The following is a 21470-nucleotide window of genomic DNA, read 5'->3' on the forward strand; positions in this document are numbered from 1 at the left end:
AAGAAAGAGAAATTGACAAGCAGAGCTTTAGGAGGTAAAGCTTGAGTTGTCAAGCAACAGAGAGACTATGTTGATAAACGATACATGAGGCAGGATGCACAGAAAGTTTCTGAATTCTTTAGAGACATACAAAAGTAGAGTTTTCAATGAAAATCTGGCCTTTCAGAATATTATAAAGGAAAGTTTTAAAAACCTGTTTCTCAAGCATAGCTATAATGAGAGACAGACTCTAGATCAGGTAAAACTCATGACCAAATTGGGGTATAATACAGTGATCAAACTGATATGCGTCTCAGGTAGTTTTCTATTTTTCTCACATTAAATTTTAAAACATTAATTTTTATTTTAATGCCAATCTTTAATCCTTTGCAAAATCCTAAATTTCTTCAGATTAGTTATTCACTTCAGTTTCTTAGAGAGGCCCAGAAATATATCAAAGTGGTCTATATGAGAAGATATCTTGGGCATACCTTATAAACAAATTTTTTTTTAATTCTATGAATGGTATATGGTTATAATTTAAGGATACACTTACAAATACTGATGATGAATTCTCAGAATTTATTTTACTGATATAAGTTTGTGATAAAAATATTGGGAAAAATCCCCGCTGTAATAGAAAGTTCATGACTTTTGGTGCAAGTCACATAATTCTGGGTTCAAAGTCTAGTAATGACACTTATTTGTTTAATAGTTGTAGGTGAATCACTGAGACTGTGTAGAATCATTTTTAGATTTTCTTTTGTTGTTTTTTTTTTACATGTAGATCTAATAATTCTCTTCATTATTGTTAAGAGGATTTAGATACACATATAGTTTGACATTGACGTAGTGATAGTTATTATTATTATTATTACTAGAGGCCCAGTACAGAGATTCATGCACCAGTGGGTCCCTCGTCCTGGCCTGCACGCTCTCCCAATCCAGGACCCCTTGGGGGATGTTAGATAGCTGGTTTCAGCCTGATTCCTGCAGGCCCAATTTAGACAGGAGGGAGTCCCGTCCCCACAGGCCTGATCCCCATAGGCCTGATCCAGACAGGAGGGAGCTGGATCCCCACAGGCCCAATCCAGACAGGAGGGAGCCCAATCCCCACAGGCCCAATCCAGACAGGAGGGAGCCCAATCCCCACAGGCCCAATTCAGACAGGAGGGAGCCCAATCCCCACAGGCCCAATCCAGACAGGAGGGAGCCCAATCCCCACAGGCCCAATCCAGACAGGAGGGAGCCCAATCCCCACAGGCCCAATCCAGACAGGAGGGAGCCCAATCCCCACAGGCCCAATCCAGACAGGAGGGAGCCCAATCCCCACAGGCCCAATCCAGACAGGAGGGAGCCCAATCCCCACAGGCCCAATCCAGACAGGAGGGAGCCCAATCCCCACAGGCCCAATCCAGACAGGAGGGAGCCCAATCCCCACAGGCCCAATTCAGACTGGAGGGAGCCCAATCCCCACAGGCCCAATTCAGACAGGAGGGAGCCTGATCCCCACAGGCCCAATCCAGACAGGAGGGAGCCCGATCCCCACAGGCCCAATTCAGACAGGAGGGAGCCTGATCCCCACAGGCCCAATTCAGACAGGAGGGAGCCCAATCCCCACAGGCCCAATTCAGACAGGAGGGAGCCCAATCCCCACAGGCCCAATTCAGACAGGAGGGAGCCCGATCCCCACAGGCCCAATTCAGACAGGAGGGAGCCCAATCCCCACAGGCCCAATCCAGACTGGAGGAAGCCCAATCCCCACAGGCCCAATTCAGACAGGAGGGAGCCCAATCCCCACAGGCCCAATTCAGACAGGAGGGAGCCCGATCCCCACAGGCCCAATTCAGACAGGAGGGAGCCCGATCCCCACAGGCCCAATTCAGACAGGAGGGAACCCGATCCCCACAGGCCCAATCCAGACTGGAGGAAGCCCAATCCCCACAGGCCCAATTCAGACTGGAGGAAGCCCAATCCCCACAGGCCCAATTCAGACAGGAGGGAGCCCAATCCCCACAGGCCCAATTCAGACAGGAGGAAGCCCAATCCCCACAGGCCCAATTCAGACAGGAGGGAGCCCGATCCTGTGCATTGAGCATCTGTCCCCTGGTGGTCAGTGCGCATCATGGTGACTGGTTGATCGGTCGTTTGGTAGTTTGGTCACTTAGGCTTTTATATATAGAGAAGATTATTTGGTTCTCCACAATCCTGTGATTTAGTAAATAAAAGCGTATGTGTTCTCTTTATTTCCATACTTAGTTGGGGTTTTTTTTGGTTATTTTCTGTGAAATCTTGCATATCATATGATTTTGAAGATATTCCATTTTCTTGTCTATGTGAAAAAACTGTTTTAGCTATGCATGTATTTTAAACTTCACAAAAATAAGTCATTATCTTTATTTAGTAATGATATTTTTTCATGAGGGAATGGGGATCTTAGTACAGAATACTATGAATAGGCAGACTATTTCTCAAACTACCTAAAACAGTGTTTTTAAACTGTTTTGACTGAGACCCATAGGGAGAAATATATTTTACATTGCAATCCAGCACACACATTAAAACATACTCACTTATATATAAGTGAAACGAGGAACTGTGCAATGCACTATGGTATTTTATTTTAAAATCCCCTCTCAATTGATTTCATGACGCACTTAAAGACCATGGCTTACAATTTGAAAAATACTGTTCTAAAGGACACAGAACAGAATATCATTCAGTACTGGTCATTATGTGTAATGTAGAGATGATTTATAAATGTGTTTTGGCTGAACCAGTATTTCAACCTTGATATGTTTTAGAATTATTTCAAAAGCACACAATCTCAAGAGTTGGAAATTGTTCCATCAAAAGCAAATGTAATAAGAAAATGGTTTATTTTCTTTATGGTTTTTAAACATTTATTGATGCAACACAAAAATGCTTTTTTGTTTCTCTTTTGACAGATTGGCTATTTGATCTCCTTAAGACTTTTTATATATTTCCTGTATGGTCACCTAGAAAGTTTTAAAGAACACTTACTTAGACTTCAACCATTTTTATACGGTAGACTATCTCTTATTTTCTACACTTATGAATGTTTTATGTTATATTTTGTGAAGCTCAGGCTATCACTATAAAGAGCATAAGCTGTGTATTTCATGAAAGATGATGGGTACAGTTTCTGGACCAGGTTGCATGTGTTTTTACTTTTAACTTTTCTACTTAGCTACTTCTACCACCTTGTCTGACTCAGTTTCCTTATATGTAGTAGTCGCTACTTCTCTAGATTGTAAGGAAGTTAAATTAATATTTTAGTAAGGTAACCCTAGTGATGATGGGGGTGTTGGATTGGAGTAAGGACTGAGTGGATGCGGAGGTCAGTTAGCTATGATATCAGTATAGGCAAGAGATGTTAAATACAATTAAAATGAGAATAGGATTCAGTAAAGTAGTCTTGAAAAGACACTGGACTTAAGTGATGTGTTGGATCTAGGCAATATATAAGGGAAAGCAAGGAATTCAAGAGGAACCCTAAGTTTTACATGTTGATTAATAGGCTCGAGATAATGATGTTTTAAACTGAGAAAATTTTGTAGAAACATTGGACATGTTGAATTTGAAGGTCACTTATGTATATATACCAAGCTAGTAGTTAGAAACACAGGATTGGAACTAGAGCAACACATGAAGCCTAGATTCCCTTATTTCGTGGATATTAACATGGATGAATTGACCGTCTTCCATGTTAATGTGGCTGAGACAACCTGAGGGTGGGAGATGGTGGTGGGTATAAATTAATTATAGAAATAAAGTCTTGGGATCATAACCATTTAATAGATCCTTGGAGTAACAGACATCAGTAACAGAAAACTGAGGGAAATAGGAAGAGGGCAATGGCATAGAAATCCAAAGAGATTTGGATTTAAGATTTTGGTTTAAGATCAACATTATTAAGAGCTGTAGTAGTATTAAGTAGCTGGAGGATTGAAAGTCATGATGGGTTTCTACAACCAGAAAGCCACTGTTGATCTTGGGAGCTTCCTGAGTAGAGACGTGAAAGCAACATTCAGACTGACTGTAAACAAAGAGTGAAGGGAAAATTAAAGTATAAGACAGAGATGGTGAACTATTTAAAAAAGCTTAGCTATGAAAGGAAGGAGAAATATGTCAGTAATTCAGATAAAAAAAAAAAAACAGGGTCAAAAGAAGATTAGTATATCCTATCTAATAAAAGACAAAAAGGGTAATTAACCATACCTCTGCTACGCTTCCCATTGGCTAATCAGGGAAATATGCAAATTAACTGCCAACTAAGATGGCGGTCGGCAGCCACGCAGCTGAAGCGAGCAGGAGGCTTGCTTGCTCCAGTGATGGAGGAAGCCAAGGTTCCCCACCTGCCATGACCCGGCTCTGAGTTCTGGAAGCAACAATGTTTTAATTATAGAAGCTAAACAAACCCCAGATACCTGCTTTCAGCTGGCTGCAGCCTCAGAGCTGGGAGCGCCAGTGACGGCAACAATGTTTCAATTATAGAAGGTAAATAAATCTCAGAATTAAAAAAAAAAAGAAAAAAAGGAGAGGCTGGAGCTTCAGTCGCTGGCCAGCCTGAAAATGGCCCTCAGCCCCTCACCCAGACTGGCCAGGCACCCTAGCAGGGACCCCCACCCTAAAGGGGGTGTGGCCAGCCTGAAAACAGCCATCAGTCCCTCATCCAGGCTGGCCAGGCACCCAAGCGGGACCCACACCCTGATCCAGGACACCCTTCAGGGCAAACCAGCCGGCCCCCACCCGTGCACCAGGCCTCTATCCTATATAGTAAAAGGGTAATATGAAAACTGACCCTAACAGCAGAAAGACTGGGAATGACTGTTCACTATGACATACACTGACCACCAGGGGGAAGAAGCTCAATGCAGGAGCTGCCCTCTGGTGGTCAGTGTGCCCCCACATGGGGGAGCTCTGCTCAGCCACAAGCCAGGCTGATGGCTGCCAGTACAGTGGTGGTGGTGGGAGCCTCTCCCTCCTCAGCAGTGCTAAGGATGTCCGACTGCAGCTCAGGCCTGCTCCCTGCTGGCAAGTGGACATCCCCTGAGGGATGCTGGGCTGCCAGAGGGATATATGATTGCCATCTTAGGCCCAATCCCCCAGGGGGCAGGCCTAAGCCAGCAGGTGGTCATCCCCCGAGGGATCCCAGACTGCGAGAGGGCACAGGCCAGGCTGAGGGGCCCCACACCCCTGAGTGCACAAATTTTTGTGCACTGGGCCTCTAGTTGTAGGATAAGACATGAAGAGACTCAAGATACAAAAAACAGAATAGTATTTGATGAAAAGTTATGGAGGAGGGAACAGAAGGTAATAGTGGAAGTGTTTTTGGAGACTGACCAATAAACACTACTGTAAGTTCTGATAGGTCTGAAACCAAGACAAGGCTGTAGACTGGCAGAATAGGAAGGCATGCTTATCATATTTCTTGTTTTGATTTCATTATTATATTATAAACTAGAGGCCTGGTGCACAAATTCGTCCACCAGTGGGGTCCCTTGGCCTGGCCGGTGGGATCAGGCTGAAACTGGCTCTCCAACATCCCTGAGGAGTCCTGGATTGCAAGAGGGTGCAGGCCAGGCTGACGGACCCCACCAGTGTACCATCAGGGCCGGGAGGGACGTGGAAGGTTGGCCAGCTGGGGAGGGACTGTAGGAGAGCTCTAGGGCATGTCTGGCCCGTCTAACTCAGTCTCGATAGTCTGGACCCCAGCAGCAAGCTAACCTACTGGTCGGAGCATCTACCCCCTGGTGGTCACTGCACATTATAACGACTGGTTGACTGCCCTCTGGTGGTCAGTGCACATCATAGCAAGTGGTTGAGCGGCCTTAGCATATCATTAGCTTATTACGCTTTGATTGGTTGAACAGACAACCGAACACTTAGCATATTAGGCTTTTATTATGTAGGATCCTTTCTTTAATTCCTATAGTGTTCAACATAGTGATTCCTCAAATATTCAGAGGATGATGACAAGTAAATTTTGAATAAAACCTGAAGTTCTCACTTTAGCCTATTCTTGTGGATATATCCCAAGAAAGCCAATATCTTTGTTTTATATAAAGATAAAATCTCCAAATTTTGCCCTCTTATCAAATACTGTTAAGTACAGCCTTACTTAGGCTATATCTCTGTTTTCAACAACAGGCTAATTCCTACCCAAAGCTATTAGCAGATGCCACCGATCCATATAACAATCCAGTAGAAGATTGGTTATTACGAATTTTTCCACTTTGTCAATGAACTAAAACTCAGAGATAGCCTAAAAGTTTATAAGAGAAACAGCATGAAGATGGTTCTGTTAAATATCATATAGTTTTATGTTAAATGACATAATTGTTGCTATACTTAAAATATATACTTTAAAAAATTAATAATATCTTGAAAAGCAATAAAAATGGAGAATGTTGGGTTAAAAGCAATGACATTAGTTTGTTTCTAGGGTTACAATTTTAAAGTATTCATTATAAATATAGTATCTATTTTAACTTCATTTATTATCAGCTGAAAGTTTCCAAGCATTGTTGTTCAGTAAGTATTCTTTTTTAAAATATATTTTTTATTGATTTCAGAGAGGAAGGGAGAGGGAGAGAGATAGAAACACCAATGATGAGAATCATTGATCGAATGCCTCCTGCATGCCTTCTATTGGGGATCGAGCCTGCAACCCAGGCATGTGTCCTGACTGGGAATCTAACTGTGAACTCCGGGTTCAAATGTCAATGCTACACCACTGGTCCACACCAGCTGGGCAGTAACTATTCTTAAGTGGGCATTCCGCCATATAAACTTTCATATACAAATTATTTACCTTGTAGTTTTCTATTACACCACAAGGGGGCATACATAACATTATAAATCTGCATGGGGAATTGTACAGCAGTTTCAGCACTGAAGTACTGAATTTAATTATACTTTAATAACTAAAAGACAAATGAAACACTATACAAGATATTAATGAAATATTTCTCACAATTTTTTTCTTAAAATAGCACTTTCTTTCTCTGGAGAGATATATTATATGTATCCAAACATTTTTTCAAATGTGCAAGTTATTCTGAAAACCATGGACATTATATGTAAAAGAGAATTACCATCTGACTCAATTTTTAGCCGTGTGGAAAACAAGAATCAACATGAGGGCACAGATTCTCATATGGTGAGTCTATACTAGTGCAGGATGAATCAAATTTAGGTTACTATGATTAAATATTTGTGCTTGCCAATTTAGTAAGCATTTCTAAATTGAGTTTAGCTGCGGGGAGGAGGGAACAACAGACACTAAATTCATGTCACCAGGAGGAGAAGTTAATGGGATTAGTAGTGGGGCATCAAAATTCACCACTACTACTTTAAATAGAGTAACATCATAAGCCTTTTTTTATAGAGTCCATCTCAGCTGTTTAAATGAAAATTGCAACATAATTTAGTTTGACACATAAATGAACATTTTAAGATACTACATTTTTATTAAAAGGAAAGTGTGTAAAGTGCAGTCTATTAATGAGAACAAGTGTAATATTTTTATGCTCCCATAATTCATATGTAATAACATTTAATGTGCTATTAAAATCAACTGAAAAAAATTAAGTGGTTCAAAATTGAAAAATTAAAATAATCCCTAGTATATGAAAAATCTCCTTTCCATTTCTAACTCAGATATTAGTCATTAACATTAGAGAAAATTAGCTGTCCCACTTATATAATTCCTAGGTATGTAATAAACTCTTATGAAAATGTATTATGCAAAAAGAACTGCAGTGAGCCATGTAATTGTTTATATACTTTATGGGATGATGTATGTCAAATGACACATTTCAATCTCTGGGGTTGATGATGTCTTTATTTCTTTTTCTTGCATATATTCCAAACAAAGAAGTAAACACTTTAAAACCTTGATTCTTTTATCTTATTTTTTTGTTGTATATACTTATCATTTTATAGTTTCTATATATATAAAAGCCCAACAACCGTTATGGCGGAACGACCGGAATGACTGGTGGCTATGATGTGCACTGCGGCAGCCAACCAGCCTGATCTGGGCCAGATCGCCCCCCCCCCCACCTCTTGCGGCCCTTCCCCCTGTCTGGCCCCACCTACAGGAAGCACGCAACTGAGTTGTCAGCACCCCTTCTGAGGGGAGATGCCCATCAAGTATACAGAAGGTATACAGAAGGTGCTCAGCGAGGGGTCCACAAGGGTTGTGTTCGCACTTTCATGCTGTCTTCCCCCACCACCACAATGCCGAAGGAAGCCTGATTCAGGAACCCCATGCTGACCACCAACATGGAGAAACAGCGTGGGATAAACATCATGTCCCACAGCCGCCTGTATCTGCCTTAAGAGGAAGACACTACAGACCCAGAGCGGGAAGACTGGGACTGAGACAGAAGGTCTGGGAAAGCAGGCCCACGGATGGCCGTGTTCTACGTTTGCTTCCCGACCCTGCCCCCCGGCCTCCTCCGTGTGCAAAGGGCCTGTATCGCTGCCCCTGGACAAAGGCCTGTGAGTGAGTGAAGAACTGTGGCTGTGCCTGTGTCTGCGCTCAGCATCCTGCCCTCATGGATGGGAACATATTTATGTGCCAGAATCTAAAACCCTCTTTATCGGTAACAGCGCAAAGAATGCAAACCCAAACGTGTTTCTAAACAGGACTCTGTCGGGCTGCACATGAACCCAGATTGAAGGCATGCTCTCTGGTGAGGAGGCTGCAAAGGCTGCTATTCTCTCGAACGCACGCAACCTGGAGAGGTTTAAAGGGAAAAGGAGATAAAAATAAAACAAAATAGCAACAAGCTCTGGGATGCCGGGAGCGCCAGTGATGGCAACAAATCCTCCACATGATGGTGATGTCAGAGCCCATCTCCCCACACCTGGGGCTCAGACTGCTGAGCTGCTGACACCTGCCAGGTTGCCTGGCACTGGCCTCATCGACATGGCCACTTTCAACTTTCTGCCAGCTCCTGGAGGTGGGTGGGCTTGTGGATGGAGGCTTCAGTGTTAAAGCAACCCTGTTGGTGTAGCACAGACACGTGGGCTTTTTGATGAGAGAGAACCCATAACATCCCTTCACAAATGTGTTTTTAACTGTTCTGAGATCACCTCCCAGCCTTGGTGAATCTCAAATAGGCCTCAGCGATTCCACTCACCCGATGCAAAGACTGACCCGGACTGACCCGGGTTTTAGGAGACTGAACCCTCGACTCGCAGAGCAGCCACGTCCTTTCAAAAGGAAGGTCACCCTGGCTGCAGGTCCTTGCTCTTTGTCACTTTGAATATTTCTTGCCACGCCCTTCTCTACCTAGCAAAGCTCATTTAGAATTGAAGGCCAGATAAAGAGCTTCACAGACAAGAAAAAGCTAAAGGAGTTCATCACCCCGATCAGGGGCAGGGCCAGCCAACCACCTGCGGCCCCTCCCCCCTACTGGCCTGGCCCAATGGGCCCCCATCAGGGTGGGCCGGCCAGACCCCACCTGTGCACAAATTCATGCACTGGGCCTCTAGTATAAATATAAAAAACTAGAGGCCGTTGGCCTTATCTGTGGGGATCAGGCCAAAACTGGCTCTCCAACATCCCCTGAGGGGTCCCAGGTTGCGAGAGGGCAGTTCTCAGGTGACGCACCCCAGAATCGGGCTCCTTCCTCTTTGGTGCCGGGTGCGTCACCCGAGAACCACAGCTGCCAAGTCACCACAGCTCGGCAGCTCCTGAATTGAGCATCTGCCCCTTGGTGGTCAGTGTGCATCATAGCTATCGGTTGGATGGTCAAACCGTCACTTAGGCTTTTATATAGATAACTAGGGGCCCAGTGCACGAAATTCATGCACTGGGTGTGTGTGGGGGGGGGAGTGTCCCTCAGCCCAGCCTGCCCCCTCTCACATACTGGGAGCCCTCAGGCGTTGACCCCCATCACCCTCCAATCGCAGGATCGGCCCCTTGCCCAGGCCTGACGCCTCTGACAGAGGCGTCAGGCCTGGGCAGGGGACCCTCATTTCCCCCCATCACTGGTTCTGCCCCCAGCCCAGGCCTGATGCCTCTGGCCCAGGCATCAGGCCTGGGCAGGGGACCCCCAGACCCCTCCGATTGCTGGCTCTGCCCCTTGCCCAGGCCTGATGCCTCGGCCAGAGGCGTAGACCCCCATCACCCTCCGATTGCCTGATCGGCCCCTTGCCCAGGCCTGATGCCTCCGCCAGAGGTGTCAGGCTTGGATAGGGGACCCCCATCTCCCCCCGATCACTGGCTCTGGCCCCCGCCCAGGCCTGAGGCCTCTGGCCCAGGAATCATGCCTGGGCAGGGGACCCCCATCTCCCTCTGATCACTTGCTCCACCCCCCACCCAAGCCTGACGCCTCTGACCCAGGCTTCAGGCCTGGGCAAGGGGACCATCATATCCCCCCAATCCCCGGTTCCGCCCTCCACCCAGGCCTGATGCCTCAGCCAGAGGAGTTGACCCTCATCACCCTCTGATCACCAATCACCGGATCAGCCTCTTGACCAGGCCTGAGGCCTCTGGCAGAGGTGTCAGGCCTGGGCAGGGGATCCCCAGCTCCCCACGGTTGCAGGCTCCGCCCCTGCCCCTGCAGGATGCCTCTGGCTGAGGCGTCCGGCTCGGGCAGCGGGGACCCACAGCTGCAGCGGCCCCGCGATCGTGGGCTTCGCTTTAGGCCCAGGCAAGGGACCCCTAGCTCCCGGGAGGGACTGCCAGCTTCGACCGTGCCCAGCTCCCATCGCTGGCTCCACCCCTACTTCCTGCTATCACTGGCCAGGCCGGAAAAGGCACCTGATTCTCCGATCATGGCTGGGGGGCAGGGCAAAGGCGGCCCCAGGGCCGCCTTTGCCCTGCCCCCCAGCTCTTAGCTCCCCCCTGGGTTTCCGATCACTGTCAGTGGCAGGGGGCTTCTTCCTGCTTTCCCTTTCGCCTCCCTGCATTGTGCCTACATATGCAAATTAGCCGCCATCTTAGTTGGCAGTTAATTTGCATATAGCCCTGATTAGCCAATGAAAAGGGTAGCGTCGTACGCCAATTAACATTTTTCTCTTTTATTAGTGTAGATTTTTCTATTTGAATTGTTTTTCTTTAAATGAAAAAAAATACATTTAACATAATGCAAGTTGAAACAACTAAGGAAATTTAAGGAAGATTAGCTTTTTAAAGAGTTTTATCTAGAAGTTACCTCACAGTTTTCCCATCTTTCCATTGAGCCCTTTCTAAAACTACCTAAAATTTAAGTGTGTAAGGAAAAACATTTAAGCACACCTATTTTAAATCTTTCTGGGCTTTGGTGTTTTCTCTCTTGCTCATTACTTGGTGAACCATTTATATAAAGAGCAACATATACTGAGCAGTCTGAACTTTTCTGTTTTACTAGTAATTGCTAATGAACACAAATTGCTGCATGCATAAAAAGGATTTTGTTTTTAAGTTTAAAAATGTTTTAACAATAAATACATAACCTATGATATTGAGCAACAGAAAGAGCGTTGATTATGAAGAGGAGAAACCACCCCACCTCGCTGTGTGGTCCAGAGGAGGCCCATTCAGCTCTCCAAATCTCATCTGCATATCTTTAAAAAGGTGTCACCTCACATTGTCAAGTACTATCAACACATCCAGTTCCTGTATCGTACACCTGAAACTAATATGACTAATATAATATTATATACCAACTCTACTTAAAAATGATGTATGCAACATTCTTAGCCTTCTCTGAGTTGCTTATTATAAACATCACTTTTGAGACATGTTACTTATGAAGTAAAATTGATTTTTATTACTGACTTTTAAAAACAAAAAGACATCACTATCACTGTCGTTGTCATCATCATCATCCTCCTCATCATAGTTGCCCTAACTAATCTATAGGGTTGTTGTGAAAATTGCAAAAAGCATGTGTCTTGTAAATTATTGTTATGCAAGTGTAAATAATGATTATTGAAATATAATAATTTTCATCTAAGGACATGATTATACTGACTAAATGTGCTTAACTATGTAGTTAATTGTCCTTAACTTAATGTAGTGATCTGAGTGTTTTTCTTTTAAACACATAGGATACTGTGAGATCTTTAGGACATGAGTGTTCTGGTCATGAGGGAGGCAACCTTCAATGTAGATTCTGCTTTTCTGATAATCAGCCAGTTCTTGTCACTCTTGGTGCACCAGAAAATGGAAGTTGACTGCTGTACAGCTTGGATTGAACTGGAAGGGGCAAAATGTCAACACAAGAAAAGAATGTATCTCTTTAGAATGGGACCATTCCCTAAATTTCTGTTCCTTTTTCCATTTTTTTGGAACTAAGGGCACAGTTCCAACCTTTTCTAAGCTCTATGTCAGCTCTATAGGTGTAATTCTGTGAAGAGATTAAAACAGATTTTAACCTATCAGATTTCTTGCTCTCCCTTTTCTCCTCCCATTACCTTATAATATAAAGAATATAAAAGGTAGTGTAGCCACAGTGCTGCTAACACTGCTGGTTGAGCTAACTGATTCAGTGCTTGATTGCATCATTTAATATTGTGCCTCAGTTTCAGGTCATTTCTCCATTATTAACCTAACGCAGTTCTATTGAGTATTTATTCATTAAATAGGGGAATATAAAAGATATACTTGTATTCATTCTCTCTCCCGTATTTATTGTTATTATGCTTTTGTAGAGGATTTATGGATTTATTTCTATAGCCCTTATCCTTTAATAATGCTAAAAGGTCCATGAGAGCATATTTTGGCCACTGTAAAATATTTTTAATATATTTATAAACATTGGAGTATAAACGTAATTATTTAATTTTTTTCCAAAGTGTTGCTATAAAATTGATGGGGAAATAAGAATTCTGTGCGATATACACATTAGGATACTCACAAAATGGGTGTTGGTTCTATTTAAGAATAAGACATTTCTTTTCCCTGCTGCTAGAACCCATTTCTCCTTTCAATATCCTTTTAAGCTGATACAGACACAGTGTTTCCACCGACTTTGACAAATAGTACACTTTAATTATTTCTGTGGATTGCAGAGCCAGACCACTGGATTGAGTTCTCACTCTCCCCCTTGCTCACTTGTCCTAAAGTACAAATAGTTTTCTGAAAGCAAGGAAACAGGCAGAGTTTACATTAAAATATGATTAGCAATCTTATCCTGACTGCTTTAAGTGCCTGGTATGCCGAAGGTATTCTCTAAATTTGGGACATTTTGTACTTTACTGTAATTGGAAATGGTTACTAGGAATTGGGTTAGCCTGAGACACAGGTTCTTTAAAATTAGGAGCATTATCCTGTTATGCCCAGATTTCAAAATCCCCAAAGACAGACCACCAGGGAGCCGAGTCTGATGCAAAAGCAAAGAGTCTTTTATTCAAGCTAGCTTGGTCTCTTTGCCTCCATTACTGGATGCAAGAGAGCCCCGAGTCCCAAGAGAACAAAGAATTTATAGGGCTTGGGGAGGAGGGGTGGAGGCACTTGGTCAATTCCAGTTGGTTGAGTGAGGGCCAGGGGCTAGTTTCCCTTGCTTTCCCATTGGCCGAGATAAGGGCAGGCTGGGTAACTGATACATTCTGTGGCTTTCCTGGGAGAGGAGTTAGGGACACAGATATCAGTTCCGTTCTGTACCTTCAATCCTATGATTCATGTCCTACTATCCAAGCAACACATTTGTATTGAGAGGTTCTTTCAGGGAAATGTCAACCATCCCAAAATGGCTGAAAACAAGAATGGAACTAAAAAAGCTGTCTCTGAGCAGCCAGAATAGAGCCCAGGCTTTCAAGCCCAGCTCAACACAGGAGCTGCCCCCTGGTGATCAGTACACTCCTACAGCCAAACTCCTGCCTGTGGCCGGCCAACCTCTCATGGTTCCTCCCCATGGCCAGCCGACCCCAATAAGGACTGGGCGAGATGGTCCCAATGGGCCCAGATTTCCGGCCAGGCCAAGGAACCCCACCCGTGCATGAATTTGTGCACTGGGCCTCTAGTCTCTGTTACAAAAGAGAACTTGGTCAGACCCTCAGAGCTTGTGCACTCAAATTTGCATAGAATTCAAGCTGATGTGGCCCTTTGAATTCTCAGCCAACAAAAAATTAACAATACTTTTTTAGGTGGGCATCCTAAAGTAGGCATTGTACAAACTGACACTGATAGCCACTGTTGGAGGAGGTAATCTAGAGGACTTGACCTCCAGTCGACCCTGGGCAGTCAGAGCTCCTCAACCCTCCTCTGTCCTTAGAATGTATATTCTCCTCACTGTTCCCACAATGGGAGCCCTTTTCAAGGATGTGACCTTGACAAAGCAATGTGTTGTTCAGACCATCTGGGTGGTATACATGACTGAACCCAGTTAAGACCTCTACATAAACTTTAAGATTCTGGTGGTGGATGTGATCTACTCTTCCGGTGGCCCTTCAAGACAAGCTTGGTAAGTTGCCTTGCTTATTAAACCTGCCACCTCCAATCTGAAGTGGTCTTCCTCATTCTTAGGTCTCTCCCACCCTCTCTGCACAGGGGCCAGTTTGCTAAGCAATGTAGCCCAAAACTGGACAGGATATTGAGAGGGGAGATGAAAGAACTATAGGAAGTGGTCATAAAGTAAAAAAAAAAAAAATAAAAGGAGAAAGGAAGGGAGGGAGGGAAGGAGGAGGGAGAGGGAAGGGGCAAAAAGGTCTCTGGAAGTCATTTAATGCAGTGCTCAGTGCTTTTCAAACTAGGGTTAAAGATCCCTCTTAACATTTTTTGTTAGTTTCCAAACTGTCGTAGACTGGTAGTTTTGTAAACTACAATAATAATGAATTACCAAAAATAAAAACATAAAAATGCAAGCATAATTTTTTTCTGTTAGGCAAAATATATAAAATTAACTCTGTCAACTTGTTATAAAAGTTTCTCAATGTGTATTCTTTATTTCTGTATAACAGTTTGCAGATGGCACGTATCTGCTAACCACACCTGAGTAAGACTGGTTTGGATGTACAGTGTAAAGGCAAAGAACTCTACGCCACCTAATAGCTTTGGTTTGTTATGTTGATGATGTACATGATGATTACATTAAATCACATAGTCATCATTATTATACCCATTTGTTCAAGTTTGGCAAATATATGTATGTGTGTTTTGTTTAAAGAAAACACACAGGGAAGAAACTTGAGCAAGATTTCCATGCAAATGCTTAAAATGTATAAAATGCACAAGGATAAATCAGCCTCACTTACCTGGAAAATTTACAGGTGTAGCAAATTCATCATTTGCTCTTGATTATGCCAATTGCCCTTCACCCAAAGCCCAGCAGGACTGCACATGCATTTTAAGCAAAGTGGGTTTATTATTTGTTGCAGAGAGAGAACACATGCCCAAGGACCCACAGGCTATTTTAGTAAGAGGGTGTTAGAATGAATCTATTACAGGATTTGGACTTTGTTTGGGTGATTGGGGGGAGCTATAAAGATTTGATGCTGCCAGAAAGTAGGGACAATTCTGTTTTGCGGGTGGCACAGTGACTTTTGCCTGTGCTTAGCTAAACTTCATCATGTAGCTTTGTTTGTTCATGTATCATGTTCTCAGAGTACTGCTGTCTGAGGTTGATATTCTGTAAGTTTATATCCAACAGGAAACAAAATGACCTGGTTGTGAGTGTCAGAGCAGCTTGTAATTATATTGATGTCAAATCAGTTCCAGATATCAGAGGCTGCTTTCATTCTTTTTCAATGATGAGTAAAAATGGTATCATATAAAACTGGAAATAAAACTTAAATCTTGTTCATTGTCCAAAATCCTAATCTTTGCTTTCCCAAAGGCTTTGGGGAATTTTTCTCTGGTGATGGTGCATAGGTTTGTTAACAAGATCTTTTGACCTAACTGAATAGTTTGCGTAGCCATGCAGTGTACATTATGGGGAAAAAAAGTGTTTTAAATTAATTAGTCAAGCCCACTACAAGTTTCAAAATATATCTACTTACATATTGATCCTGAATAAGTTTGCTACATGAGACCATCAGGCACCATGGCTGAGACATCTAGAACAATTTGGGAAAAGAACTTAATTTTATGGGTTCCATTTTTTGGGTGGGCCAAACTGCAAAGCAGGAAATTGAGTTACTTGGATAAAAAATAATGCATTTACTAGTCAGTATGTCTCAGTTTGATGTCTTACATTGTTTTAAAATAAAGCGTTTATGTGCAATGTTTTTACATTGTAAACAATGACTTGTTTCCATTTGCTTCTCTGAATGATTGTTCCCAAGTGTAAGTAGCAGAGTGCAAAGATTTTATCTCTCTCTGCCTTTTTCTCCACTGTCTGAGTTACTGACATGAAGCTGATCACTACACATTTGTGGGACTTAAACAGCCTACTACAACTTGACATGTCTTAGCTTAGCATTTATGTATGAACTTCTGGCCTTCTATCTTAAGAAAATTTTCTTTAAATTATACTGTAGTCCTGACTTTTATATGACAAGTGAGAATTCTAAATTCCTTTGGAAACAAGTAGAGTCTCTGTAAGGATTTCTTTTGAGCATAAGAGAGTAAAATATCAGCTAAGTTAGCAATTTGAGTACATATCATAGGTTGTGTATTTGAATCTTTACTGTTGACAGAAATTCAATGAGAATGCTATGTTATCATTACCTAACAATAAAGTCAGGTTTCCTTAAACAAATTACTTTAATAGACCAATTCAATCTATAAAACTGTTAGCACTCTAAGAAAAAAACAAACTAAAACTAGCCTATTTGTATTCTGAATTTGTAGGCTTTTAAAACACTTTGCAGACATTGACTGTGTCCAGCTAGGCATGTATTTTGGTCCATAAAGTAGAAATCACATTTTAAAACCTAGTTCGTTGGTTGATCGTTGTTCAGACTTTCCCTGGTCCCCTCCTCTTTGGGTCCTTGTCATGGACAGATGAGTCATATGGATGTCTAAGAAGCATGATTGTGTCTAATAGTTTTTTCCTTAATTAATTTTGTTATACTATAGACTTGATGTCTTTGAATACCAGGGTCCCATATGAACAATATTAAGACATTACATTCAGGTTAACTTGAAAAATTGCTCCATTTGGTGAAGTATGAGGTGTAATAAAATATGCCTTCTCACTCACATATTTAAAATTTATTTTATGTTTATTCAAGTCAACTAATACTTTCCCCGTATATTTTTGTATTTTAATTTCAGGAACATTTGCAAGACAATCAGAAAAGCTATGAAGTTAACAATCTGCTCTGGCATTGTGTTGCTGTCTGGACTTGTGTTCAGAAAAATAGTCCTAATTTGAATAACATGCTTGAACATCTCACCTTTCATAAAACACAGCTTCAAAACAAATGCTGGTAAGAGGGAGTATATAAATCCAAAATAACTCATGGAGAAACCTTCGTGTTTAAATGTTAAATAACCTTTGTACTTAAATGTTAATCACACCTTAGTTGACTATGAAAAAAAATTTATAATCTGAGTTCCAAAGACAAGGGCAATTTATATATTTTGCATTAGTTCAGTTCATTAATAAATTGTTCCTATTTTTTTGGAGGGGGGCTAGATAACCATGCATGTATTACAATTTGTCTTTATTTAATGAAATCTATTATTAATAATTCCCATATTTAAAACATTTTTTATTTTCCAACTTGTTAAACAACAATGAAGTATAGTTTATTATTTTGGGGGAAAAAGATTGTTTTGTTATGCCTTACTTGTACAACAAAAGTGAATATTGACTGATAAGTGTTAGTTTCCTCCTGTACAAATGTGAATTTGAGAAGGGAAAAGAAGTCTTAAATTACTACAAAACAGGGCATGGGTTCAATGAAGGAAAGAAAAAATATAAAGGAGTATTTCTGAGGAAATTGATCAGCGATACCCCTTTCAATTATTTGAGGATGATCAGAATTCCTTTTCCAATGCTAACAATAATAATAATCTGTTATTCCATAGCAAGTTTCAAATTCAATTGTCATATTTTTTTCTTTAAATTACTTCCAGTTTTCAAGCCTCTGGCAGCCCACTCTGTACCAATGGTCTCTGTATATGTAAATTATAAGAATTAAGAGCCTCCTGTATGAACCAAAGCTGTTTTCTCAGTTTCATTTGGAAGTTTTGGGGAATCTAGATCAAGTAAAGATTTCTGGAGGATGGCTTAGAGTTTGTCTAATTTCCTAGAAATAGCCTAGTTTAGAAGAGAGTTCAGAAAGAACTTATTCCATTTCATAGTGTGATGAGAAGAACCTACTCAGTATTGCAGTTAACAAAAATCATGATTCTTTTATATTTCATTTATTTTTAACTTTATTGTTGACACTATTACAGATGTCCTCATACACTCTCCCTTTTTGCCCACCTCAACCCAGTCCCTGCCCCTCCTTCCCTCTGGCCATCACCACACTGTTGTCTGTGTCTGTGTGTCATGCATATATATTTTGGCTAATCCCTTCACCTTCTTTTATCTAGTATCTCCCTTCCTAGTGAGGCTAGCATCTTTAAATAGGAAAATCAAAATGCAAATAGAATATATGTGTGGTGGGCAGCTACAGCGTTTGGACAGGTTCAAGCCTCAGACTAATAAGAGGGCATGGTCCTCTCGTGGCAAAGCCACGTACAGGTCCCAGCTTTGAGGGCAAAGCCCTCGCAGCACAATTATAGCCAAAGGCTATGGTGGTAAGATTGACCTTATGGTCTGAACCTGTGGTCCCAGGTGGCTGAGTGATGTAGGCTGATAGAGTTCTCAGGTGCATGTAATTAAGTAGACTTGAAACTCAAGAGAACATTGTGAACATTTTGACCACGCCCTTGCTTTGCCTCCTGGGATCTGACTATAAAATAAAAACTCAGCTTGGAAGCTGTGGCACTGTCTCTCCATCTAAGAACAGTGTCCCACCTGGCCCTAACTGTCTTATCTTGTCTGTCTTCTTTAATCCTTCACCACGCCCCCCCAACCCCCGCTCAGGTTCACCACTGATCAACTGATCATGCTGGACATGGTTCAATATGTTATATCAATGATATAGAATATAATATTAATAAATATGTGTTAATATAGAGCTGCTAAACGTAAGAAAAGTTAGAGAGTTTTATTGGTGCAAATTAGGTTGATTCTTTCAGACCAATCTTATTATAGAAAACAAATTGTAGGGGAATCAAACACAATTTATTTTCAAAGGACAAACAACTAGCGCTACTTTAGCTCTTGGAAGACTCTAACTTGGTTTTAAAAACAAGTTATATTTTAACATAAAAAAGTAAACATTGAATGACTTTGCCAAATTTATTTTCAAAGTATTCTAATCATTACCACGTAAACAGGTTCAAATAAGTGCTGAAATACTAAAAGTGGCTGATTAAGAATATCTGATTAAGGAATTGTTAAGTCAAGGAATTGTTCCTTTAACCAATTTTCAGTTTTGTTATATTGCATCAACATTGATCTAATTTACTTTGTTAATGATTTGTCTTTAAGGCAGTTCTTTTTTTTATACTTAGTATTTTATAGATTTGGGTGTGTTGAATTTTATACAAAACTTTTTACTTTACAAATGAAGAAACTGAGACTAGGTTTATTAGGCTTACTAGTGGCTGGAGCCAGATTTTAAGGGTCCCAGTGTGGCACTCTTCTTAGTCCATCATCCCACTGTCATTCTGGCTGCATTATTAAGGAGAGAACTGCTCTGGGGCACCTTGTCATTGAAACCTGACTTCTTTTTTCTGGGAGAGCATTGTGGAAATCAATTGAGGGAGGGCATGGCAATATTTAGACAATGCTGAATAAATAGAAGGGTAAATTGAAAGATGGCAAAACAGAGTGACTGTTTATAATAGAAAGGACAAGATACTTGTTTTAAAAAGCACTGACAGTTTTGATCCTATTTCATATATTTACTGTTTTTTTAAGAAAATGATTTGATCTTTTCTTAAAAAACAGATGACTCTTGAAACAAAAATAACCCACTGACATTAGGAGATTAATGTCTTTTTAAATGAACAGTTTGACTAACTTTTCCTTTAGTCAAATATTCTGTTAGTTATACTAACATTAAAATATTAAAAAATAACTTTTATTCTTACAAAGTATTTATGTTATTTATATAATAGCCTAAACTGCTTTTAAAAAGTAAAGAGATCAACCAAAGGACTTGTATGCATGCATATAAGCATAACCAATGGACACAAGACACTGGGGGATAAGGGAGGCCAGGGGAAGGTTAAGGGGAGGAAAAAAAAAAAAAAGGAGACATATATAATACTCTTTGTAATACTTTAAGCAATAAAACAATTTTAAAAAAGTAATTATTCTAGATAAAACAAACTGTGATATAATTATCAAAATCAAATCAGAAATGCCTTTACATGGTCTCACATACTCCTAAGATTGGGAACATGTGATAATGAAGAAAACGAACTAAGTATGCTTAGAATGAAATAGAAATGTTGGGGCATCAGACCTTGATAGTAAATTAAGACTTTGTCAGGATTTTCTGGACCAGATAGCCTTAGAATTGTGACATGTGGCAGAAGATATCTTTGGTTTAGTACCTGAAGTTCAAGGCTAAGTGAGTATTAACAGGAGCAATTTTATTTTATATGTAAAATACTATGTAAAGTAAGTACCATAGTGATGAATAAATGTTCAGAGATTTAAAATGCAGAGGGAGACCATTCAACTGATCAATTAGAAGAAATGTTATTAATATTGGCAAAAATTGCTGGTGTCCATACAGGTAAGTGGTTCTCCTCTGCCCATTTCTGCCCTCAGTGGGTATCCCTTCATGCATGTGCCTGCCAGACTTCTCTTAACCCCTTTTATAAAGATCACACAACTCAAACGGAAAGAAATGGAAGCATGTGGTTTCAGCTAAGCCTGAATCCATGAAATGGCTCAAAGGAGGACTCAGAATTAGAGCAACCTCTGCTCTATGGGGGGGGGGGGGGGGGGGAGGCGGGAAACAAGGAAAGGAAGTGCACTGAAGACAATAAATTATAAACCAGGGTGAAGAAGTAGAGAAAAGGAGAATCCATGAGCCCCCCCCCCAGCTGCCATACACCAACCTTTACCTTGGAAGTTTAGCAGCCCTGAACTGCAGATAAGCAGCTTGCTGTAAAGCAGATTTCCATGTAATATGGTTACACTTCATATAACGCTTCATCCTCTCAATGCTCCAACTTGTGATTTGGCCTTTTGTAAACTGCCCTATTTGCTCTGGTGAGATAGCTCAAGCCAGTACAAAGGGCTTTCTAATCCAACATGAAAATAATGAATTGTGTTTATAATTGAATTATTAGCCAATGAAGATTGCTGAGAAGTGCAGCATGGCATTTCAGTAGAGCAGTATAAAATAAAATTATATCTCCAAAAGCAAAATAGCCGATTTAATGCGCCCCATGTATGTATTCCAAAATAAGCTTGACAATTTAAAATTATATTGACATAGTGAGTGTTTTTCAGATGTACAGTATTTGTGTTTGCATCGACATGAATCGATCAAAGAATCAA

The 21470-nt window shown here is 41.3% G+C and overlaps 1 protein-coding gene across 1 annotated transcript in view; it reads left to right on the top strand.

Moving 5' to 3' along the window:
* The window catches only part of TMEM232 (transmembrane protein 232), a 161233-nt gene that overhangs the window by 28546 nt on the left and 111217 nt on the right, over window positions 1–21470 (top strand). The window contains exons 6-8 of the mRNA XM_059693928.1: window positions 2928–3027; window positions 6999–7165; window positions 17162–17316. Coding sequence (XP_059549911.1) covers window positions 2928–3027; window positions 6999–7165; window positions 17162–17316 — 422 coding nt within the window. The remainder of the gene's footprint in view (window positions 1–2927; window positions 3028–6998; window positions 7166–17161; window positions 17317–21470) is intronic.

This window comes from Myotis daubentonii, chromosome 4 (genome assembly GCF_963259705.1).
Source record: "Myotis daubentonii chromosome 4, mMyoDau2.1, whole genome shotgun sequence".
NCBI lineage: Eukaryota > Metazoa > Chordata > Mammalia > Chiroptera > Vespertilionidae > Myotis > Myotis daubentonii.